Here is a 26,815-nt window from a genome sequence, read left to right as displayed (position 1 = left end):
AGTCGCCGGGGATCTGGATTTTGTCCGTAAAAGCGAGTGTCCGCAATAGCGGGGTGTCCGCAAGGCGAGAGTTGACTGTATTGCAAAATAAATTAATCGAACGCGTCTCACTGTTTTGTGGGTCGGGTGGGGAAAGAAAACCTGCAATGCAACAAGTCAGTGGGTCCAACACTAAAACAAAATTAAATTTAATAATACCACAACAGAAATACTTGAGTGGAACTTTCCATATTGCGTGACCAACATGAAGATTGCATTACACAACAACGTCAAATCAAAAAAACTGAAACAAAATAGTTAAACACGGTTAATTTAACACCTACCTATTTGTCATTTTAAAGCATTTCTGTGGACAAAAATCGACCATAAAAAACTTTGGCTTTTCGTAAAACTAATACAGAAGACTTCATACTTGGAGTGCGAGGAGAAGGCTCGGTTACCAACTTGAGCCTGGTTTCCAAGCTCTCGAATGAAGTGATCCCAAATTTTTGTGTCGTAGTTTAGAGCAGGACAGAGACTTGATTTGCAATCGCTGAAGTTCGTGGCACAAAGGTTCAACTTCTATCTGTAAAGGTAAGACTTACTTGTTACCACAAAGCTAGAGATAGATCTGCAGACCGCCACGCAACTTTACACAGTAGAATCCTGATTTCTCGAATCTCCAGAAATAAACATCGCTTCGAGTAATCGCCCGGCGTGCCCAATCGATGAAATTCGATAATCGATAAAATCGATTGTAATCGATAATAATCGATAGCAATTAATCGATTGATATCGGAAATCGATGAAAATCGATGAACCAAAGAGTTGTGAGTATCGATTTTCATCGATTTTCATCAATTGTCATCGATTTTTATCGATTATATTGATTTTCAGTTGCAATCGTTTAATAATGATTTCAGATACGTTTGCGCTGGGCATTGGCAATTGAGTCTAACCTATTGTATTTTTTCCTCTTCACAAAACGTGATCTGTTGTGCAATTGCTGCTTTTCCTCTAAATGTGTAAAAATTACGAAACACTTGATTGAAAGTGTGTTCAAAACTCTCTTCGAAATGTTTAATCAGTTGAAACCTGTGATTTGTGGACAGTACCCTCTAAATAGCCCTCCATAATCTCTGATGTGAACAGACACGGATTCGTTAAACAAAGTTTTCTGAAATTACCGACTTCTTCAATTAAGAAGAGACCCGGCCATTTCCCCCTTTTTCCACGTATAGACTGACCACTCCGGGCTTAACTATCAAAGGTTCGTAGGAGCTTTCACTGCTATCCAGTCACTATCCAACTCTACCGGGAACTCTATCAAAATTACAACACTCTTGGACGTTGCTGGCACTTATACTTTGTTTAATCATGAAACGGCGATTTAAATTCCATCAGAATGGGCACTCGTGGTAGTTAGTACGTTCATTTCGTGCTTTGTTTGACTCGCAGAACTTCGATTTGACTAACTTAGTGAAAGGATGCGTAACGTATCGCCTTACAAATGTTGCAAGAATTGATAAATGGTTCATTTATTTATTATAACCGATAATAATCGATAAAATTGATAAAAATCGATAGAATTAAGAGGACGTGAATTGTGAGTATCGATTTTCATCGATTAATGGATCCAATCGATATTAGTCGATTGATTTTTATCGATTATATTGATTATATCTATTGGTTTCCGATGATCGATTTCCATCGATTGGACAGGTCGGGAGTAATCGGGAGGCTCGAGAAATTTGGAATAAAATTACAGAGAACTTTCCTTTCCTCAGTCAAACACTGCAATTTTATCCTCAACTTCTCGAACATTCCGATTTCTCGAACCAAGTTTTGTTTTCCTTCGACACAGGCAGACCACCCAATGTGTTCGCTGTTAATTTCTGTTATACATTTGACGATCTATAGAATTTGAAAAAAAAATGTATGGTTGTTATGAATAAAGCACTGAACAATTCATATTTAGGCTCATCTCAATCCGAATACTTCAGTTAAGTCAAGTCAAATGTTAATCGACTCGTTTGTGACACTTTATCCGCCTTTCTGCACCTTTTAGAAGCCTAATATTTCACTAAATCGCTTTCGACTGTTGGCTTTTAGTGTGTAATAGGACAGACAAGGCAGGCAGCTTCTCAGCTGGCGGCCGAACCCTTGTTTAATTCAAGCTCGAACTGACTCTAAACTATCAAATTTATCACCTTGCAAACACTAGAATCCGATTGATTAGATATTTCTTTGTGCCTGTGGCTAGCTGGAGCTTCATCACAAAAGTAGCTTTCTCAACATGATCAGTGCAAGATTCTAGACCAAAGCGAATAACAAAAGAAAATTTGACAGATCTGTCAAACATCAAAGGAATGCCATTTTTTATTTATAATGAAATAAAATAACTTGATTTTCAAAATGAAGTCCTATAGATTGTTATCTTCAGGTTGAAACAGATTAAACTAGGCCAGAAATGGGTTTTACCTGAAAACCAATTTAACCTGCAACAGATACACCAAATTGCTGCAGTTTTGGGGATATTATGTGCCAAGAATACCCATGGTTTACACACTTTGTTTTTAAAGTAAAAACAGCTCAAATTGTACCTAAATAGATTTATTTTTAGTATATACCACACAAGTGAATGGTGCTTTTCGCGCACGTTGATTGGTTAACTCGGAGGTGGTTAGCAAAGTATTATTCACCTTCGAGCAGCTTAACAGAAACAAACTGCCTTCGCACGTCGCTTTGTTCACCAGAAGTGATGTTTTAGCCTGCTAGTTATTCAACTTATAAATGTGGTAAATACTAAAACAATTATTCACCTCAGTGTCAGTGAATGTGGTGGATATTTACCTTGCAGCTCCTCTGCTTAGTAAATATCCACAACTATTCACCTCCACCTTGGTGAATAATTGTTAAATAACCAGCTGCAGAGCTGCCAACTGGGTGGAGAGACAAGAAAGTGTGAGATATTTGTCCTTGTCCTGCCAATTGACAAAGGCAATTTCCTTATAGCCCCATATTTTATTTTGCATTATGCCAGGCGAGTCTTGTTTTTTTCTAACCTGTGATCAGGTGTTCTTTTTAATTGGCAGTAGGAAAGGGAAAAAAGGAATGCCTGATACATTTATTTGACAAGTCGTCTGCCACCCCCTAATTAAAGTATCTGTCAACTGAAACATCTGGATGCTATTAGATAAGCCATGTTCTTTACCAGCAGAAATTTGATTGTGTGTGGTTTCATTCATATGTGAAACTTGAATCATCAGCATAACTCGAAAAAATATTTTTTAAGTTCCCTCACATGTGTTTTCAATTGCGTGTAACTTTTTAACAGGTTGATATTGAGAAAATTCGAAAATCAGGTAGCTCAGAGAAAAAGATTTGACCTTCCTTCAAATGGGTTAGTTGAAAACACTGATCCCTACTCCGCAGACTACCCCAACGGACTACCATAAATAATGAACCAAATTTACTTTTATTGCAAGACAGACTAACTTCTGTGTTAAGATTTTGAGTTGGATTTTTGAATAGGATTTTCAGGATTTTCGAGTTCGGTTTTTGAGTTGGATTTTCCAGCTGGATTTTTTGCCTGGATTTCCTGGTTTGCTTGCAGTTAGTTCCACTCCAGTTTTCTTGCGGCTAGTTCCACTTCAGTTTGCCTGCGAAAAGCTCTACTACGGTTTGGTTGTGGTTAGCTTTCACTTGTTAGCTTGGGCTTCACTATGCAGGGCTAGAGACTAACGGTAGCCAACTAGCCAAAGGCTAGTAGAAATGCATTTTTGGCTAGTAGGTTTTGGACTTCCACTAGCCAAAATGGCTAGTGAAAATTTCAGGCATTAGTGCAAAGAAACTGCATTTATTAAAATCGTATCTGAGAGAATAGAATAAGCAAGTAAACTGTTGATGTAATAAAAGAACCTGTACTACATGTACATGCTGAAGTATCGAAAAGCGAACAAACTGCTGCAGTCACTTTTTTCAGAGATCTTCAGAGGCCTTTTTGTGAGGAAAGCGGTGGGTAACAGGAAAATATTGTTTCAGCTAAAATTATTGAAGCATAACTTCACCATAACATCAATCGGCGATCCAGGACTCACTGGTCACCAATGCAACTAACATTTCATCCTTAATTGATGACTAAAAATTCTGGTTTATGCACCAAAATTGCCATTACATTTCTCTGAGTGTGTTGAGGATTAATAACGGTAACTTTTTCAGACATTTAGTCCTTTCAGAAAATTTAATTGGAAGATCGTTGCTTCTAAAACATCAAATAGTGAAAAGAAGTTGATCCATTGTTTTCCTTTGATTTTCAAACATCCGAAAACTTGTTGTGTTAGGAATCGCCCTATAATGCATTGCAAACCCTTGAGCATTGAGTATATCATGTATACCAATTGATTGTGTCTCGGTCACCATTCGCCAGGTTGACTCCTTCGACGTTCCCCTTTGTCACAAAGTTAGGTGCCACAAAATCTTTAATTAGGTATTTGTTTTAAACCTTGTGATAAGATTGTTTTGTTTTTCTTTTTGAGTGCATTAAATTCATACAAATGATTTTAAACACTTTTGATCTAGTCCAAATTTGATTTAAAAATCTGACGACTAAAAAATTGCATTTGGCGACTGCTTTTTACCATTAAGTCGCCAAATGACGACAGACGGATTTCTCTCTATGACTTCTAGTATATGACGCATGCGTGATTGGAAAGCAACACAAGTTAGTATTTGACACAACGCGTATGTTATGGATATCCGAGGGTATTTTTTTGTAAGTGGAAGCAGAAAGAGCAAGGAAAGCAAACAAAAAAAAAAACAAGAAAAATAATCCGGATAAAGATGAATACCTGATGAAGTTGTGTGTAGATGTCTAGATGGTTTGAGATTTTTTTGCAAAATTTAAATGTTAAAATATGTTCCCTTTCAACCCCCCCCCCCCCCCCCCCATGGTAAAAAAAAAAAAACAACTTAAAAATTCTGGCTAGTAGAAAATCAGTTTTGGCTAGTGGAATCAAAGCTGTTACTAGCCACTTGGCTAGTTAGCAAAAAAGTTAGTCTCGAGCCCTGCTATGAATATATATTTACTTACAGCATATGTACTTTAAGGCCTAAACAGAAGTAAAAAAGAAACTTAGAAAATGAAAAGAAATACAGGACCGAATTTTTTTCACTGAATTATTTTATAATCATGGAAAAGTAAGAATAAAAAAGAAGAGCCCACAACCCGGGGTATTTACAGTTGGTCACCCATCCAAGTACTAATCCTGCCACAAATGGATGGGAACCAGTGCTTTCCTCATGGTATCAGTACCAGATGATACCGAGGGTAAAGTGTCACGAAACTAGAGAATTCACCTTTCGAAATCCAATTCGTCGAAGTAAATTTGGTTGATTATTTAGGGTAATCCGTAGGGGTAGTTTGTAGGTTAGTCCACGGAGTAGTCCGTAGGTGTGGGGTGGCTGTCAGTGAGTAGTCCAGGGACCAGGGTTCAGTGTTTTCATCTCACCCTCTTTGATCTGTTTACAAACTATGCTATTGGCGACTAATTCTTTATTTATCTTTGGGTGTTTCAAACACGTGATTTCCAAATCTAGCTCAACAAACATGATTAAATATTGGTACTGGTCTGTGTAAGATTTTTTTTATACCCCAAGTCACACTTTAACTAATGTAACCAACTCAGGATATAGTTTCCATGTTGCCTTTTTTTTTCCTGACCAATCAGAAAAAAATCCAGATTCTGGACTTTTCACAGAGGACTTGACAAGTGTTATTGTATCAGGTGTGCTTGTATGGGGCCTTGAAGAAATATTTCCCACTGAGGAATCTATCAGAAAGTATGTTGCCCATGTTTGAATGGTTGACTCCTCAATGTGAGAACCATAAAAGATGATTTGGTTTTTAAGAAGTGCCATACCCTGGTGAAAATCTTTTTAAGATCCTCAAGGATCTTTAAAGATCTGCGCAAGGATCTTTGTGGATCTTGACAAGGATCTGCAAGGATCTTCATCCATATCCTCAAAGATCTTAAAGGATCTTTTAAAATTCTTGCAGGACCCTGCAGGGTCCCTGCAAAGATCCTTCAAGATCCTTTAGGATCCTTCAAGATCCTTTAAGATCCTTAAGGATCTTTGCAGGGACCTTGCAGGGTCCTGCAAGAATTTTCAAAGATCCTTAAGGATTTTTGCAGGGACTTTGAGGATCTTTGCATGGTCAGGCAAGAATTTTAAAAGATCCCAAAGGATTTTTTGCAGGGACTTTGAGGATCTTTGCATGGTCCTGCAAGAATTTTAAAAGCTCCTTAAGGAATTTTGCAGGAACCTGGAAGATCTTAACAGGAATGTGAAGGATCTTTACAAGAACCTGAAGGATCTTAGCAGGGACATGAAGGATCTTGATTGGTAAGATCCTACTGGGTCCCTGCAGGGACTTAGAAAGGATCTGACCGCGGGGCGAGCTGATTAAATCCCTGCAATCACATCCTGCAAAACAATACTAGTATTTAAATGATTATCAAAAACAATAAACATTACTAACCACTGTTTATATAATTCCAATTGTATTTTATTTCTCAGATAAATTGTTCTCATTTTTAAGTCGTGAATGCAAAGAACGACTTATAGCGGACTGCTTCAATTAAATTTGTGTAAACTCCCTTGGTAACCTGGCAATTTTATATTAAGTTTAAATTAAGTTCAAAATGGCGGATGAACGTGAAGGGCTGGTTTCCCGAGTTGTAATGCAAACTTATGGATGTACATCAGGAGAATACGAATATTTTTTCCTTTCTGGAAGGAATTTTTCTAGTGAGGCCAGTGCTCGAATCCACATTTACACACAATGCAATGGAAAGGATGGCCAATGCAAGGAAGCAAGAAACTTGCACGCCGAACAATAGCTTATTTTGAAAGTCCGCGGATATGAAATTATCTTCCATTGAAATGCAATCAAATAGTGGGTAAGTAATAAATCACCCTAAATAAGGCAGTATTTTCCGCTACAAATTAGTCTCACTCAGCAAGATTAAACTGATGCGTTTGGAAACAATTAGAGATATCTATAGTTGGCTTGCTTTGTCTTTCGGTCGATCATTCATTTGCACGTTCGTCAAGTTTTTGTATCTCGTAATATTTTATATTCGTTGTCACACTCTCGTTAACGAAGTTCCCAAGTACATCTATCTCATGACTTAAAGTTAAATCAAAATTTCCTCTGGCATTCGTAGCTCATTAGGTAGCAAGCCTTATCATGTTATGTGAATGATAAATTTGCTCTGCTTTTGAAGGCAAAACTACATTTGTAAACACAGTATTATGCATCAAACCCTTACAATTATTTTTTCTTCATACACATGGTCTGTCAAAAAAGGGACATATTAGTTCAACTGTGGTAATTGTAGTTCTCCAGGGGTGTATCATTGCACTCAGGTAATTTTTTGCTTTGTCAACATCCACTGAGTGCTATGGGGTAGACATTCAAAGAAATACTGAGAGAGTACTATTGTTAGCAGCTATTAATTTTAACGATTTTTTCTGAGCAAGATTTAGCGACTATATAGGGATTTTCCAAAAACTTCAAAAAATAGTAAATATATCGTGTAAACCAGCTTTTACTGGCTGGTGATTAATATATGGCTAAGAAGAAAATAAATGTTCAGTAAAAGAAAAAGACTACCATATCTTGACATTGAATGAATATAAATTGCATTGCCTAAAAGAACAAAGTTACCAGTATCCATTTTTGTGTTCCATTAGGGTGGGAAGGGGGTACCGGGGAGGTACCGGGGTACTTGAAATTTGACCAAGACAAATTTTAGCAAGTACTAAATTAAGCGATTTTCGCCCAACTCACTAAAAGCGCTAAAATGTAATAGCCACTAATATAACAATAGTAACCTTAAGGTCGATTTCTGTACATGTCCTATGCCTCCCCCCCCCTTATCTCAGCCAAAAAGGAACCTGGTTGCATGCCATGCTGATAAATAACAAATTGCTTACACTTAGATGGTTTGTTGTACGTGTTGTCCTACAGATTTATTTTAACAAGGCACGTAGAATTTTGAATTAATTTATAGATTTTCCAAAACAATATCCTGCAATACAACACATCACTGAACTCTGCATGGGGCTAGGCTGTCAAGAGGTGTGGGCTGGAATGAACATCCTCCTGCCGTAACGCTGTATGAAACACATGATCAGAAAAAGAATTTTATTTCAAATTTACTCTCATATATTTTTCACAAACAGTGAATACTGCTCTCTATAAATTGACTTTTAGCAGACTGTACAGCTTGAAAAATAAAATATTTGGAGTTATTGTTATTGACTGCTGAAAACAAAGAGTAAAAGATAAACAAGCTTTAAGGTTCAGATCCTTTAATCCAACATGGCCACCAGATCTTTGCAGGATGGCTGGCAATGTATAGAGATTATTTAAAAATGAATTAATAAGGCTGATTAAAATGCATTGATGATTTTCGTGGCATGTAAAGGGGTAAAGTAAACTTTTTGGTTGCAAGTAAAGATACCAGAAAAGGAAATAAGCAGCAGTTTTCATTTGTTACATGTATCACGCCTCTAAATTGATAATAAATTATGTTGGCTTTACTGTTTCCTGCCAATTTCAATTCTTAGAAGTCACATGTATGAGGCATCTGTTAGTTTCTTTTAATTATTTGCCTTCTGTCACAGTGTCTGCCATTCTTTAACAGAGAAAAATGTATGTCGAATAATACCACTGTCCTGTATAAAATGGCTGAGCTACCTGGTTATTAATTAAAGAACCCTTTAGCAAATGTGAAACAGTTTGGTGGAAAAAAATCCCTAGCTTCTTTCCATTACCAGCTTCGCAGCATCTTAAGGTACCTCATATCTTGTTACCACTATACGTGTCTCTCTCAGCATTAATTATTTTAAGCTCTGAAATAATCTTCACTTCTTAGCTGCTTAGCTAGAAGGCCTCGATGGACTACTGGATGGTTAGTTTTCAGTTAGAATATGGGGTTATTTATCACTTACCAGCTAGAATTTTAAACATGACTAAACTGTGACATATGTTAACAGATTTCATAGACAATTACAAAAAATGTTGTTTGTCAGCAGACATTTAAAATTTATTTTGGCTAATTCTGGGCTATCAGTTTATAATATACCACATTCACGACTTTGCTCATAGAACCTTTGATTTAAGAAATGTTACTGGTCTTACAATTAAGCATCTCATTGATTTAAAATCAATGCAAAATACAGTAAAGTTCTGCAAAATGTTAATATCTTTATATTTGCAGCCTGACAAAGGTACCTTTTGTCATTTCTTGCTTTTGCAATAAGCCATTTTTTAAGCTTTCATTAAAGTACATGTAATATACAGTAGGCAATGTTTTCTTCTAGTTTGTCACAGCACATTTTAAACACTGGAGACTGCAAATAACAGTCAATCATCAGACAATGGCTGTCTAAATTTGGTCCATGTCGGGCAAAATCCCAACTGTAGCTGGACCTTGTCTGCCCTACTTTTTCAAATCATAAGTGACTTTAAATTTCATTCTGAAAATGAATTAATTTTATGCACTAACACAATTTTGATTGTATGTTGCATCTCTTAAATTTACTTTATGCTGGGACAATTTTCAATTCAAAAAAGCTTCAACATAATGCCATATTGAACTTAATTTTTATCTTGTACGGCCAAAGTGGTGATTTTGGACTTATGTCCTTTCAGCAACAACAACAAATACACAAATTGCAGCCTTAAAGGACCCTAGTCAGCCTCTGCCATTTTCCATGCTATCGAAATTAAGAAAACTATATGGTGCAGGGAAATCTTATTACATTGCTGTAAATTGTGTTACTGAAAGTCTGTTTAACTACCTTTAACAGTTTTACAGTGTGAGTGATCTCTTTTGTCAAAACACTGTATGTGTACAATATAATACCGTAACTCTGGTATGTAAACAAAAACAAAGGCATGGCTGACTACAGTCCTTTAAGATTAACATTGTTGATTATTACATATTACAAACTGTGTTGCAAGTTGCAGAAACAAGTCACACAAAGTTGATCTCTATTTATGTTCAGGGCTGTGCTTTTAGGTCACCCAGGTGCCTCAGGCGACTAACTTTTGTCTTTTAGGTGACCAATTAATCTTATTTCTTTCATATATTGGCTTTATACTGGGCACCCTGGATCTTATAGTTTGGAACCTTTGGGCTCCTTGTAATTTTTCTTGGAGCACAGCCTTGATGTTTGTGCAATATGTTGCCGCGAATTGTAACACAGGTGGTCTGCAACAATTCTTTTCAATGATGTTGCAAGACAAGTGAAGAGGAAAAGTTTACACGTGGGATGATATGTTAAATGGATTCTTAAGTGGTAGTCCGGGTAGGATGAGAAAATGTCTCCACTGTCCAGGGATAATTAGTTATTGAAATACTAATTACAGAAACGTGTCATAAAACACTGCTTCAATTTAAAACTAAAGAACAAATTTATTAAAATTTACCACTGCAAACAAATTACCAATACTACACAATAATATTTTAAATCATACAATGAGAAATGTAAAAATATGGAGAAACAACAACAACAACAAAAATTGAAAGATTCAGTAATCAGGAAATTTGTTTTCTCTCATTCAGATTGAGATATTTATCAGGAATTCTTTCTTGTACCACGTATTGACTGTTTATAGACAACTAACAGTTGAGAGTTTTAAACTACAATTCCTGCCACATGCATTAACAATCACTCATGTTTGTGAATGGCTTTCACTTAGCTTTTTAAACATATTCATTATTGCTTTGTTAGTGAATCAGGTGGTTAATGTCTTTTTCTAGCCCTTTCGCTTCAAAACCTACAAGAAAGCACAAAACAATTATAAGCCTTTAGAAGCTGAAGCTTATTTCATATTTAAGTATTTAAATACTGACAATAATCGCGCGCACGGTACTAGATGTATTTGTCTCTTCAGCACTCTTCTGCATCGCTAATCATTCTAGAATCGAAGATTGCTAAGCTGCATACATACATACATACATACATGTATGTTGTTTAACAGATATCAAATTATTCATTTATGCATATAAACAGAAAAATGATTTTCTATCTCGAGAGGTCTATCACTATAAATAATACTGTTACAGAGCGAAAGAACAGTGTATGAACTGGTATGAACAGTTACTGATCTGATCACCGAGCAGATTCTTTAAACAAAACCGAAACGCTTTGTCTAAGCTATTACTTCCAGAAGCCTTAAGATTCTCTGTCTACTTACATTCTTTCTTAGAGGCAAACGATCCGGATTTTGTTGCTTTTTGGGCATCATAATCCTGAGGCATTTCACTGTAAACTGTTCTTCGACCGTTGAAAAGAAGTTGAGATTCAGGCGCCTTTCAAAAAGCGTTGCATCATGGGATATATCCACTCGTTCCCAGGGCCCAGTAATCCAAGATGGCGGCTCGTGTCTCAGTCTTTGTTCGATTTTCACGAAGCAAACTTGGATTTTAACTCCATTTAGCGGTCTGAAATAGGCTGGAAAGTATTCAGGAATCATTTAAAGAAGTGCATGGTGATTCCAGGCAATTTTACTCTCACACAATCGGGAAATTATTGACTTTATATTGCGAGAAAGATGAGGTGAATTATTCAAGCTGGAACTTGAGAAGTCACGTCTATCTCTGTGTAAGAAAGTAAACTTAAATTAAATATAAAATAAAGTCAGATACGTGGAATGCATCTGTAATCGCCGCTTCATTCAGCCTTCAGCATTGCAAGAGGTAACATGACTGCTTTGAAAAGTGTATTGCTTTTATAAGAAAAACTGAATAAGCAAGAGTTAATAGATGCAGATCCGAGCTTCTCACATACTGTTGGTTTGTTTCTATAAAGATCAAACTCAAACTACAAGATAATCAGATAACATTTTGTTGTTTGACCGATAACCAAGTGAGATCCTTGATGGGATTCTCTTATGATTCTTGTAAAAGGTCCTCATTGAATCCTTGAGGATTCTTGAGGATCCTGAAAAAGATCTTCGAAGGATCATTAAAAGGATCCTTCTAAAAACCTTGGAAGGTCCTTGTAAAATCCTTAAGGATCCTTTAGAAGATCTTTGAAGGATCTTTTATAGGATCCTCTTAAGTTCCTTTAAAGGTCCTTATTAAATCCTTGAGGATCTTTAAAGATCCTGACAAAGATCATTAAAAGGATCCTTCTAAGAACCTTGAAAGATCCTTGTCAAATCTTTGAGGATCCTTAGAAGGATCTTTGAAGGATCCTTAATAGGATCCTCTTAAGTTCCTTTAAAGGTCCTCATTAAATCCTTGAGGATCTTTAAAGATCTTGATAAAGATAATTTAAAGGATCCTTTCAAGAACTTATTAAGATCCTTCTAAGATCCTTGAGGATTATATAAAGGATCCTGACAAAGAACTTTGTAAGATCCTTGGAAAGATCTTAATAAGAACCTTGTAAGATCCTCATTGAATCTTTGAGGATCCTTAAGAAAGATCCTTCAAAGGATCCTTTTAAGATCCTATTGAAATCTTTGAGGATCCTTGCAAAGATCTTTGAATGGATTTTTGTCAGGAACCTTATAAGATCTTCACAAGATCCTCATAAAATCCTTAAGGATCCTTAAAAATCCTTAAAAGATCCTTGTGTGTTAGGATCTTTACAGGACCTTTGCAGATCTTTAAAGATCTTTGAAGATCCTTGAGGATCTTCAAAAGATTTTCACCAGGGTATACTTCAGTTAATATTTTTTGTCATTATTTCAAGTACTGAGTGAATTTTTTGGATGTTGTGCTGTCACCTCATGGCTGCAGGCTTCTGGAAATTGTCTCAGAAAAAGACATGCTTGGAATGTTCAAGCAGTCAAGTAAGGCAAAGGCCAGGGTCATTAAAAGATTCAATTGAATTATATTTTGTAAAAGAAAGATGTCATTCAATCAGTGTCTCAAGTAACTCAAAAAAGCGAGGTCTTGCAACAGGAGTCCAGCCTGTGACCTTTGGCCTTACCCACACAGGTCATAAGCTGTTGCACTGAGATAGAGGAGACTTGGGGAGCTTTGTGATAACTATTTTACTCGGTCTTGGAAAATAATTATAGCTGAAGTGCTTTACGTTATGAAGGTCAGCTAAGATTATAAAGTTTTTTCAGTTTTTGGGCTAGGATTATTTGAGACACAGGTCTTGGGTTTCAAAATTGTTAAAACTGTTAAAGTGTATATGACATGAAAAATATTTGCTGCTTATTTGAAGGGCCTTTCGAAATACAGAAGAATGGCGCTTTTCTTTTCGCAATATCTTTTTTCGTTTCAGAGATATTGACGTTTTTGTATTATGCAAATTAGATCAGTGATGACGTCATAAGATTTGACTCTAAAAAATGGTAAAATACTGAATAAACAATATCTCTAAAACTATTGAAGCAGTGTTCTTGAAACTTGGCACCACAAATGTGCATCACAAAAGGAACAAAATGACACCCTTAGTATTGTTGCCATAGGAACTCTTTCAGCTCCAGTCTCTCTCTGTCAAAAAGACAAATATCCCCATATCTGACCTCTATAATTTCCATATTGTCTTAATTCCCACCATCGGTTTGGCTGCGCTAGATGTTCTTGGTTTCAGACAAAAACTGGGAATTTCAGTTTTTATTGAGACAGCACCAGCGGCAAAACTGTTGTCATGGCAACAGCCCTAAGAGTAACATTTTGTTTCTTTTATGATGCACATTTGTGGTGCCAAGTTCCAAGAACACTGCTTTAATAGTTTTAGAGATATTGTTTATTCAGTATTTTACCATTTTTTAGAGTCAAATCTTATGACGTCATCACTGATCTAATTTGCATAATACAAAAACGTCAATATCTCTGAAACGAAAAAAGATATTGCGAAAAGAAAAACGCCATTCTTCTGTATTTCGAAAGGCCTTTCAAATAAGCAGAAAATATTTTTCATGTCATATACACTGTAAGTCACGGTATGGAATTTTAAAAGAAGGGTCACACGTTCCCAAAGTCTGGGATTTACCATTCTATACCCAAACTTTACAAACTCATTCAAGAGGAAAGAGGAATATTCCTGTTGCAATAACACTTTTTACGCATTGCGGGCTTATGATGCAAGTCAATAATATTTTTGAGAGGCTTACTTTCTTTTGAACTCGACAACTAAGTTGTTTCCTTATCTTGTCCTGGAAGACATATCTGCAAAATGGCACTGCAGCACTGTATTAGGCTCTCTCTTCTCTTCTGATGTAATACCACTGATTATACCTCCCCTCCCCCTCTCCCCCACGTGTAGGCCCACTGGCTATAATCCTATCTGTTTGCTAACAAAGCAATTCCGGTTATGTATGCTAGTCCTTTCAAAATAAGCCTTGAATACTTAAACGCTTCCATATTAACTTAGTAACGCCAGTGATTCACCTTGTATTTCAGATAGAAATAATCAATAAGTTTGCAGGTGGAGTGCAAATTAAAACGTTTAATCAGAGTGGCTTCCAAAGACTATTTTGTATTACTTTATAAGCTGCCCTACTATATAGGGAACCCCAGTTTGTAAACACACCCAAAACTTCTTAATACGAAGTTTTATAAATCCAGAGCCATCTGACAGTTTTGAATATAACAGAAAGGAGGCCAGGCCGAAAAATGTAATCATTGTAAAAACCAAGTTTTGGTTTATTAACTGCGCTGCGCAGTTCTTGCTCTGCACGGGGTTTATTATTATTATTATTATTTTTAACTGCGCTGCGCAGTTCTTGCTCTGCACGGGGTTTATTATTATTATTAACTGCGCTGCGCAGTTCTTGCTCTGCACGGGGTTTATTATTATTATTATTATTATTTTTTTTTTTAGTTTTGTCGGTGACCAGACGCAGACCTCCACTCGGTCAAGATTATGTCACGCGATGTTTAGAAGCTATAAATCAGTAACAAATGGAAACAAATGGTTATTCTTTGTCTTTACAAAGAATGTTTAGTGTGAAATATTCGAATTTGAAGCCTTTGACTCATGAAAAATACTAAATTTCCACGCTTTCAAAGAGAAATGTAATTCAGCGTGCCAGAATCTGTGAATAGATACCATTACGTTGGTGGAAAAGAATGTGCTGACATGACAAGTTTCACTTTTCAGCTACTTATTAATCAGCTACCTTTCAAATCTTTGCGAATCCTTTGGTCTTTACTAAACAAATTTATTGCAAAGTATTTCTCTTTTAAGCGTAATCTATTTTTAGGCAGTGTTATTGAAAGGATTTTAAAGATATAAAGAAAAATTCCCTTCACAAACATGCCCTGACTTGTACCGCTTACGTCATTTGGTAGGCTAGGGGAATACCCTCTCTGCTAAAAACGGCTTCAGCGTCCACGCGTGGGAATTCGGCCAGAATTTGCATAAAAGAAAAATAATTAATCGCGTCTGGAACTAGTCAACCATGAAATGTCACACAAGGTGTCTTTTTTTATCATCATGTTTGTCACTCGCTACATTTTAACAACCGCCTATTGTAATACAGAAAGAGGGGCAACAAGCCGGAAGGCGAGATCTCGCCTTCGGCTTCGCCCACGAGATCTGGGAACGAGATTATTCTGTGCAAAGAGAGAATACTATCGAAATTCTCACGGATACTTACGTTCCTGGCGTGAAGCCAGACGCCAGACGTTATGAAATCAATATTCGGGGTTTGTTTCGAAAGCGGCTGTTTTTTTAGGGCGACCATAATTTGTTTGAGGCGGGTTAGGGTAAGGGGGGGGGGTCAACTTTTATGGCAAAGGCTTTTTTTCTACTGTCAGGATGTGGAATTTTTTATTTATTTATTTATTTTATTTTTTCCCCATTTCACTTCAAGTTGTTCAATGTTTTTTAGTTACCTTTTTTTCATTCCCCCGCCAAGGCTCCCTTAGGGTGGTCACGTGAACAGCGCAGTTTTAAGCTCTAAGAGCTTCCTGTTACAAGAAATTTGATATTATAAATACAATACTTCGGCTCTATTTCAGAGTCATAATCTTTTGAGGTTAATTTTACAAGGGCAACTTATAAGCCGTGACCTTAAAACCGGAATTTCACAGTATGTGTGGCAGAAAATATTTGAGATGCCCAAGTGGACTTTTCCAAAATGAGTTAATTACTGCAAAATTGCCAATTTTGTTTAAAATGAAATAAACTCAATCCTCCGTTAGCAATCTGTGGTTTTGAGTTTGGACCACTTTGCTTTTACAAGCCTCTCATTTAATACTCGGTCAGGTTAAATCGTATTTAGTGCTGCAAGCCACACAGTCAAAACCAGCTAGGTTATGGTTATGACATTGTGTGTGTTCGACAGTTCGTTTCCAAAATTCAACTTAAAGTGGTAATTTTATAAGCCATCTGCAATGTCTTTGTTATTTTACATGCTTTTTTGCAAAAAAAAAAAAAAAAAATTAATTGAGAGCTCAATATGACTGCGTCGTAGTTATTAAATACCATTTCCATTACTTTACAGGAAACTTAGTTCTCTCCAACAAAAGTATTCACTATCACATGATGCCTGGTAAGAAAGCTCAAACAAACAAGTCATTTAACCAAACTCGCCAACTCCAGCAACAAGAAGGACAAGTAGACCTACACAAAGGAAAAAAGACTCATACATGCCAACAATGTGGTAAGTGTTTAAGCACAGCAGGAAATCTCCAGCGGCATAAACGAATACACACAGGAGAGAAGCCATTCACGTGTAAACAGTGTGGCAAGTGTTTCAGCGAAACAGGAAGTCTCAAGAAACATAAACGAATGCACACAGGAGAGAAGCCATTTACGTGCAAACAGTGTGGCAAGTGTTTTAGCATAGCAGGAAATCTCCAGCAGCACAAACGAATACACACAGGTGAGAAGCCATTTACGTGCAAACAGTGTGGTAAGCGTTTCAGAACAGCGGGAAATCTTCAGCGACATGAAAGAATACACACAGGAGAGAATCCATTTACATGCAACCAGTGTGAAAAGCGTTTCAACGAAAGAACGTCTCTCCGCCGACATAAAAGAACGCATACAGGGGAAAAGCCGTTTACATGCAAATACTGTGACAAGAGTTTCAGCCGATCAGGACATCTCCAGCGGCATAATCGAATACACACAGGAGAGAAGCCGTTTTCGTGTAATCAGTGTGAAAAGTGTTTCATCGATAGAACGTCTCTCCGCCGACATATTATAACGCATACAGGGGAAAAGCCGTTTACATGCAAACAGTGTGGCAAGTGTTTTAGCCAAGCAGGACATCTCAAGCAACATAAAAAAATACATACAGGAGAGAAACCATTTTTATGCAAACAGTGTGGTGAATGTTTCAGCAAAGCAAGAAGTCTTCGGTGGCATAAAAGAATACACACAGGAGAGAAACCATCTTCGTGCAAATCTCCTTTACAAAAACCATCTCCGCGCCAGGTTAAAACCTACCCCTGTTGGATCTGTCAGGGAGAATTAAGTAGTCATGCTCTCCTTGTTGAACATTATGATAATCATATGAAACAAATCCGGGGCGATACCATATAGAAAAAAGTATGAGCGAATTTTGTAAGTAGCGCGCGAGGGCCTCATTTCCCGTTCCGGCAGCTGTTTTGTGACTCTACATTTCCGTAGTCTTTATAATCAGGTAGACAAAATATTATTATAATTATTAAAATATATAGTATTATATTTCAGATAGACTAAGGCAGGTAGACACAGTACAGTCGAACCTCTGTGATACGGACACATAAGGAACAGGAAAGAGTGACCATATTATGGAGGTGTTCGTATTACAGAGGTAGAGGTTATAAGAACTTTGCTTTCTTTCGGACTGAGTGAGCTGTCTGTAGTAGGGGAGATGTGGATGATGTCCGCACAGTCTATCTGCTTCTTACTGGCACCTCTGTAATACGGACATTATTACGAACAGTTCACTTGGTCAGAAAGAGACGATGTTGTCGGTATCCTGATTAAAGAAGTTCGGTTTCATAGCAGAGGAGAGATTCGGCTGTATTTTGGCAAAAAATGATGACCTTTTTTTTACTGACGGTTACAAAAACATCTCCACTACATGCGCTAGACTGTGCTTAATACAGCAGTACCTTAGGCACATAATTAAACCCTGAAATATTTTTGAATTGATGTTTTATGCGCATGATAAGTAAGTTAAGTAAGTTGCCTTTATTTAAACACGATACGCCATCCCGGGAATAAAATGAAGTGGCTATTTTATAATAGATTGTAGCCATGGTTGATGCGAATTTGAGACTTTACTGTGTGATTGTTGAGTATCATTCGCACTATGACTTGAGAGCGACAACCTTCCTGTTATGCCAAGAGAATAATTTATAGCAATTTAAAGGTGTGTCAATATCTATTGACATTACTATCAGCTCGAACCGTCACACCACCAAAGATTCGACATAAAAATTTTTGGCCGGTAAAACTTGATGATGGGAGTTTACAGAAGAGTTATCTTACAGTTGTGTGAAATGTTTTCATGCCTTCACACGACAACAAGCTAAGGCTTATCTAGGTTGATGCTGAGGTCATTAAGTTAAAACATGATGCTTATGCACATTATAAAACAATACTTGAAATGTTATTGTTTTGCATGGGTTTCTGGTTAGGTTGGTTCTGTTCATGTTCTAGTTATTGTTATTTTTTCAATCCGAGTGTGTAGAAGAGTAGAATATTGCAATCTTGTGTTGAAAAATAAATATGATTGATAGAAGATAGATAGTTGATTTATTGACTGATTGACTGACTGTTTGATTGATTGATTGATTGATTGGTTGACATGCTTTGGTTTACTGGTATAAATTTTTCATCTTCGAAAAATAAAACCAAGCGTTTTTTTGGCGCATTAAATTTTAGATTCTGTGCAGGCGAGAAGGACAACATTAAGACGTCACTGTATAGTATTTTTTTCATTAAAATCTAGCATACCGTATTTAATCGAATAAGCGCCGCGGCGCTTATTAAATTTTTCGCGCCTCAAGTGCGGCGCTTATTCGAGGGCGGCGCTTATTTAACATTTGGACGCCACAAAGAATCTTATCTTTTACAGTTATTGAAACGAGCGTCTTTTGATTGTCAGTATTTGTCTCTTGCTGAGACAGAAGTGGCGCTAGCTGTCGTTTCAAAGCGGCCTCCACAACATTTACAGAACGACGTATTGTAATAGTGTTGAATAGAAAAACTAATGGGAGAGCTAAAAACAATCACTCATAACTGCAAAACATCGCTTATGGTGCAAAGCAATGTTCAAGCTTGTTTTAGAGTTGCTTTGCAGTGCCCTTTTAAGATAAACGAAATTCTTATTCGGCTTATTTGGGGGTGGCGCTTATTAACTTTTTTGTTCCAAATGCGGTGCTTATTCGAGGGCGGCGGTTATTCGGGAGCGGGGCTTATTCGAGTAAATACGGTATGCGTAAATATGAAGAGTCGCGATTGTGTTGTTGGGATTTTCAGGCCGATGTCTGACATTTGCAGAATGCAAATTGCAGACTAAGAGAATATATTGTGTTACCTTTACCATTATTGAAAGCTAACCGTAAACAGACTAAGTAGACTAACCGGAGTGAACTTTTCACTCCGGTTAGCCTACTACACACTCCGTTTAGCCTAAATAGCACTTCAGTTAGCCTGTTTACGGTTAGTCGAGCTTAGCTTTCAATACTGGTAAAGGTAACACAAATTGTCTGCAGTCTACAAATGTCAGAAACCGTTTCCAGGCTAATAATTTATGACGTAGTACTTAAATTTGCAAGAGTGCAGCGGGTTTCTTGGTCATCTAGATGTCGTACTGCTGATCTGATTAAATTCAGTACTAGCGCGCAGAATTTCACACAGCACTATTGTCATGCTGCATATTGCAAAATAGATTAATACTGTATTAATCGAACGCGTCTGATACCACAACAGAAACAATTGAGGGGAACTTTCTATATTGCGTGACCAATCTAAAAATTGCATTACACAACAACGTGAAATAAAAAAAAAAAACTGAAACTAAACAGTTAAACACGGTTAAACGGTTTCACGCTTGCCTATTTGTTATTTTAAAACATTTCTGTGGACAAAAATCGACAAAAAAAACTTTGGCGTTTCCTAAAAGATCCTATAAAGCTAAACAGAAGACTTCATACTCGCAGGTGCGAGGAGAAGGCTCGGCTACCAAATCGAGCCTGGTTTCCAAGCTCTAGAAGGAAGTGATCCCAAATTTTTTGCGGCGTTGTTATTGGAGCAGGACAAAGACTTGAATTGCAATCGCTAAAGTTCGTGCCTCAAAGGTTCACCTTCTATCTGTAAAGGTAAGACTTACTTGTTACCACAAAGCTTAAGATAGAGCCGCAGACCGCCACGCTACTTTACACAGTAGAATCCTGATTTCTCGAATCTCCAGAAATGAACATCGCTTCGAGTAATCGGGAGGTTCGAGAAACCTGGAATAAAATTACAGAGAACTATCCAAGGAAAACGAAAATTGGTTCAAGAAACCACAAGTGGATTCCTTTCCTCAGTGAAACAATGCAATTTTATCCCAACTTCTCGACTGATTTTAACCAATTTTTGTTTTTCTTCGACACAGGCAGACCAACCTATGTGTTCGCTGTTAATGTATCATCAAATCGAAGGTTCAACGTCCCCCCGGGCACCTCAGGGCATTTTAATTTTTGGAAAATTTGCGTTCAAATTCCCGTCTCCCTGGGCCAAAAAGCCGTTCAAACTCCCCACTACATGTACTCCCAGGGTATCCAATCAAACAAAATAGAACCAAAAATCAATCGAACCCAATTGAACACCAATCGTTCGATTGGGTTCGGTAATCAAACAAAATCGAACATCTATTTTGCTGTGAGTTTGATTTTCGAACCAATCAAACCAATTGAACATAATCGAACACAATCGAACTCAATCGGGTTCGATTTTGTTCGAAATCTTTCTCTTGATAAGTAAATCACGCAGGACTAATTAAAATAAACTTTTATTGAATTGAATAAATATAAAAACGTCCAAATATCGAACTGAATGTCAATGTTTAGTAAAATATATTTGGTAGAAGAGAACAAAACGGCTGTAAAATAACTGAAATGCACTATTGTTTACATTTTATTAGAAGGAAGGATATGGTTTCTGCCCTGCTTTTCACAGAACACACATTTGGCAACATTTCTCCCAACCACGTGGCAGACTGGTGTGCCCGTGGCTATTGTGCAGACAATCGTCCTATCCCGGGGTATGGCGAATCGCCAAAAAAGGATTAGGGGAACGGTGCACCGTACAATATGTACGCAGTATAAACAAACAGGAGTTCGGTAATCGAACCTTCGATTGAGTTCGATTGTTGGTTGTTCGGTAATCGAACGTTCGATTGAGTTTGATTGTTCACTGTTTGGTAATCAAAGTTCGATTGAGTTCGATTGACCAAATTTTATTGTGAGTTCGATTATGTTCGATTACCGAAACCCAATCGGACGATTGGTGTTCGATTGAGTTCGATTACAGAACGTTCAATTGCAACCCTCCAAGATAAGACCATATTAAGTTAAAATTTTAGTCGCCATGGCGACTAAAATTTTGGAGCTGGCGACTAAATTGGAACCAAAGTTGCCAGCCTGGCGAATAAAATTGAGAAGAAAGGATTGAAAGTGTAAGCTTAATTTAGCGACTAAAATTTTTCACTGGCGACCAAACCTGAGCAGTCGGTGGCCAGATGGCCACTAAGGAAAAAAATAAACTTGGAGGGTTGAATTGGATACCCCAGGATGTACTAGGACATTTTCAGTGATCAAATGTTCCCACCGCAGGAAAAATTTATAATTTAACAGATAACTGTTTTACCTGTGTAGCTTCTTATGCTCGTAAAATCCTGTCTACATACTGGCTTTAGAAATAGACCACACAGTTTTTCCTTTATTCTATAATTAATACATAGAAGATAACTAATACATAGAAGATAATTGGTCTCCGCCATGATTATAAACCCACGAGCGTTTACTGTGACACCTACAACCAGATATCAAGTCTGCGTTCAAATTCCCCACCCCTATGTGGTCGGATCAAATTCCCTACCCCGAAAGGTAAAGGTGTCAAATGACCAGGGTATGCCTGGAGGGGGGATGTTGAACCTTCAATTTGACTGATATATAAATCTCTGTTACATATCGACCAACTAAAGAAGTTTAAAGAAAAATTTATGGTGGTTATGAATAAAGCACAGAACAATTCATTTTAATATCCAAATACTTCAGTTTAATTAAATGAAATGTAGGTCAACTGGTGTGGCATTTTATCTGCCTTGCTGTGCCTTTTAGAAGCCTTTTAGAATCGCTTTCGACTGTTGGCTTTATATGTAAGAGGACAGACAAGGCAGGCATCCTCTCAGCTGATTGGTGCACGATTCTAGACCAAAGAATTTTAAACATGCGAATAACAAAAGAAAATTTGACAGATCTGTCCAACATCAAACGAATGCCATTATTTAATTTTATAATGAAATATAGTAATTTGAATTAATTCATTAAATTGAAGTCCAATAGATTGTTATCTTCAGGTTGAAACACATTAAACTAGGCTGGAAATGGATTTTACCTAAAAACCAATTTAGCCTGCAACCAATACACCAAACAGCTGCAGTTTTGGGGGTATCATGTGCCAACAATACCCATGGTTTACATGCTGTGTTTCTAAAGTAAAAACAGCTCAAATTGTACATAAAGATATCTATTTATAAACACAATAATCCAATTTGATTGGTTAATCTCTGAAAGGTTCACGTGTTCATGTGTTCATGGTTGAATGATCTAGAACAGTATTCACATTAAATTTGAATGTTTGAAATGAATAATTTAATCCGTTCGCTGCTAATCAAAACTATTCCAGAATTCTAGGTGGCATGTGCTGAGTATTTTGACTGTAACAAACTGTGCTATTGGTGACTAATTTTTTATTTATCTTCATGTGTTCAAAAATTTGATTTCCACATGTAGCTTAACAGAAATGATTAAATATTGGTCCTGGTACCTTTGGGTTTTTTAGATCCCAAGTCACACTTATGTTACCAACTCAGGATATAGTTTCCATGTTGACTTTGGTTTCCTGACCAATCAGAAAAAAGTCAAAATTCTGCACCAGGGTGACACTTTCTCCCAAAGTCTGGGATTTATCATTCTACACCCTTTCATTGTACAAACTCCTTCAAGAGGAAAGAGGAATATTCTTGTAGCTATAACACTTTTCACGCATTGCGGGCCTATGGTGCAAGTCAAAAAGATTAATTTTTATGATTTGTGAGAGGCTTGATTTCTTTTGAACTCTACAACTATGCTGTTCTCTAATGTTGTCCTGGAAGACCTGTATGCAAAATTGCACTGCAGCACTGTGTTAGGCTCTTCATTTACATGTCATAATTTAAAACTTTAGTGTGCTATAATGCCACTGATTATACGTCCCCTCCCCCTGTCCCCCACTTATAAGCCCACTGGCTATAAACCCATCTATCTGTTTGCTAACAAAAGAATTTCGGTTATTCTTAACTAAGCCCTTAACTGAAACGTTTCTATTTTAACTTAGTAACGCCACTGATTCACATAATCAACTTGTATTCAAAAAATAGTCAATAAGTTTGCAGGTGTAGTGCAGATTAAAACGTTCAAACAGCTTGGCTTCCAAAAATTGTTTATGCTGCTTATAAGTTGCCATCGCGTATAAGGTACCTCAGTGGTTAAGCACACCCAAGAGTACTTTGTACGAAGTTTTATAAGCCCTCGGCTAACAACCGAAATTTTACAGTATGTGTGGCACAAAATATTCGAGATGTTCAAAGCCAAAGTGGACTTTTTCCAACATGAGTTACTGAAAAAATTGCCAATTTTGTTTAAAATGCAATAAAACTCCTCCAGGGGCAATCCGTGGTTTTGAGTGTGGAACACTTTGCTTCCACAAGCCCCTCATTTAATGCTCGTTTAGGAAAATCTTAGTTTAGTGCTGCAAGCCACATAGTCTGAACCAGTTTGGTTATGGTTATGAGATTCTTTGTATTCAAACGTTCATTTCTAAAATTAAACTTATAGTGGTAATTTTATTAGCCAATAGCAATGTCTTCTTTATCTTAAATGTTTTTGCGATGAGTAATTTCATTGTGAGCTCACTGTAACTATGTCGTAATTGCTAAATACCATTTCCATTACTTTACAGAAAACGTACATGTAGTTCTCTCACACTAGTATTCACTATCACATGATGCCTGATACGAAAACTCAGGAAAACAGGTCATTTAACCAAATTAACCAACTCCAACAACAAGAAGGACAAGAAGACCTGCACAAAGGAAAGAAGACTCATACATGCCAACAGTGTGGCAGGTGTTTCAGCACAGCAAGAAATCTCCAGCGGCATAAACGAATACACACAGGAGAGAAGCCATTTACGTGCAAACAGTGTGGCAAGTGTTTTAACCGAGCAGAAAGTCTCCAGGGCCACAATCGAATACATACAGGAGAGAAGCCGTTTTCTTGCAATCAGTGTGAAAAGTGTTTCAACGATAGAACTTCTCTCCGCCAACATAAAAGAACGCATACAGGGGAAAAGCCGTTTAAATGCAAATACTGTGACAAGAGTTTCAGCCGACCTGGATGTCTCAAGCAACATGAAAGAATACATACGGGAGAAAAGCCGTTTACATGCAATCAGTGTGAAAAGTGTTTCAACGATAGAACTGCTCTCCGCCGACATAAAAAACACATACAGGGGAAAAGCCGTTTAAATGCAAATACTGTGACAAAAGTTTCAGCCAAGCTGGAAATCTCAAGCTACATGAAAGAATACATACAGGAGTAAAGCCGTTTACATGCAATCAGTGTGAAAAGTGTTTCAACGATAGAACTTCTCTCCGCATACATAAAAGAACGCATACAGGGAAAAAGCCGTTTACATGCCAACAGTGTGGCAAGTGTTTTAGCCAAGCAGGAAATCTCAAGCAGCATAAAAAAATACACACAGGAGAGAAGCCACTTACATGCAAACAGTGTGGTAAGTGTTTTAGCCAAGCAGGAAACCTTCGGAGGCATAACAGAATACACACAGGAGAAAAACCATCTTTGTGCATATCTGCTTTACGAAAACCCTCTTCACGCGAGGTTAAAACTTACACCTGCTGGATTTGTCAGGAAGAATTAGGTAGTCACGCTTTGCTTGTTGAACACTATGATAATCACATGAAACAAAGTGATACATGAGCGAATTTCGTAAGTAGCGCGCGAAGGCCTCATTTCCCTTCCGGCAGCTGTTGTGTGACTCTACATTTCCGTAGTCTTTATATTAGGTAGACAAAATATTATTATAATTATTAGAATATATATATTTCAGATAGACTAAGACAGGTAGACACAGTACAGTCGAACTTCTGTGATATGGACACATAAGGAACAGGAAAGAGTGACCTCATTATGGAGGTGTCCATGTGACAGAGGTAGAGGTTATAAGAACTTTGCTCTCTTTCGAACCGAGTGAGCTGTCCGTAGTAGGGGAGATGCGGATGGATGTCCGCGCAGTCTATCCGCTTCTTACTGGCATCTCTGTAATACGGACATCTCCTTATTACGAACAGTTCACTTGGTCAGAAAGAGACGATGTTGTCGGTATCCTGATTAAAAAAGTTCGGCTTTATAGCAGAGGAGAGGTTCGACTGTATTTTGGCTAAATATGATGACCTCTTTTTACTGTCGGTTACAAAAACATCTCCACTACATGCGCTAGACTGCGCTTAATACAGCAGTACCTTAGGCACATAATTAAACCCTGAAAGATTTTTGATTTAATGTTTATGTGCATCATCTGTGTAAACCGGAACGTACCTCGCGGGTATTACAGCAACACATGAACAGTTTATTACTGGATATAAGGTATAAACTTTAAGACGGTTAGTGAATTTTTATTTTTGAAAATATGTCTTGCGGTAAGGTTACATCGCATCTTATGTTTCAGGTGGTCGTTAGTTTAAGAATTTACTGAGAGCGCTACTTTCGGTAATGTGGAATGATGTAAAGTTTCAAATTTAGGCCTGGTCATGAATGCTCAAAACTTGTGTTAAAAAGCGTTGGGTTAGAGTTAAAGCAACTTATTTCAAAGCACAGTTTGAAGCCAATCTATGAATGCTTAGTTGCATGCCTTTAATGCATACTTTTATTGTATGATTTTAACTTCAATTTCTGCCTTGTTCTTGTTCATTCTTGACATTGATGTTAAATGTAAAATTGATCTTCATTTCAAGATTATAAAGATCAAAGGACCCTGATTTCACTCTCTCGAATGGCTGATAGAACGCCTTCTACGCCATCCCGGGAATAAAATGAAGAATTTTAGAATTTTATAGTAAATTGTAGTTATGGTCAATGCGAATTTGAGACTTGACTGTGTGATTGTTGAGTATCATTCGCGCTATGACGTGAGAGCGACAACCGTCCTGTTATGTTTATCTAATATCAACTGGAAAAGAATATAAGTTAAAGAATGTCAAGAGAATAGAGCAATCTAAAGGTGTCTCAATAACTATTGATATTACTATCAGCTCAAACCGTCATACCACCAAGATTCGACATAAAATTTTTTGGCCTGTTAAACTTGATGATAAGAGTTTACAGAAGAGTTACTCTACAGTTGTGTGAAATGTTACCATGCCTTCACATGACAACAAGCTAAGGCTTAATTAAGTTGATGCTGAGGTAATTGAGTTATAACATTATACTTATGCACATTATAAAACAATACTTGAAATGTTATTGTTTTGGGTTTCTGGTTAGGTTGGTACTGTTCATGTTTTAGTTATTGTTATTCT

General features: G+C 37.2%; 1 protein-coding gene across 1 annotated transcript; it reads left to right on the top strand.

Annotated features, from left to right (window-relative positions):
* Positions 1-471: 471 nt before the first annotated feature.
* LOC144661074 (uncharacterized) lies at positions 472-25,208 on the top strand. The gene is made up of 3 exons (XM_078521780.1): positions 472-573; positions 16,475-17,514; positions 24,193-25,208. Exons 2-3 carry the CDS (start codon positions 16,513-16,515, stop codon positions 24,817-24,819), a joined length of 1,629 nt encoding a protein of 542 aa, XP_078377906.1. The 5' UTR covers positions 472-573; positions 16,475-16,512; the 3' UTR covers positions 24,820-25,208.
* The last annotated feature ends 1,607 nt before the right edge of the window (positions 25,209-26,815 follow it).

Source organism: Oculina patagonica, chromosome 7 (assembly GCF_052425735.1).
Source record: "Oculina patagonica isolate OP01 chromosome 7, crgOcupat, whole genome shotgun sequence".
Taxonomy (NCBI): Eukaryota; Metazoa; Cnidaria; class Anthozoa; order Scleractinia; family Oculinidae; genus Oculina; species Oculina patagonica.
This window is presented reverse-complemented; position numbering and strand designations above follow the sequence as displayed.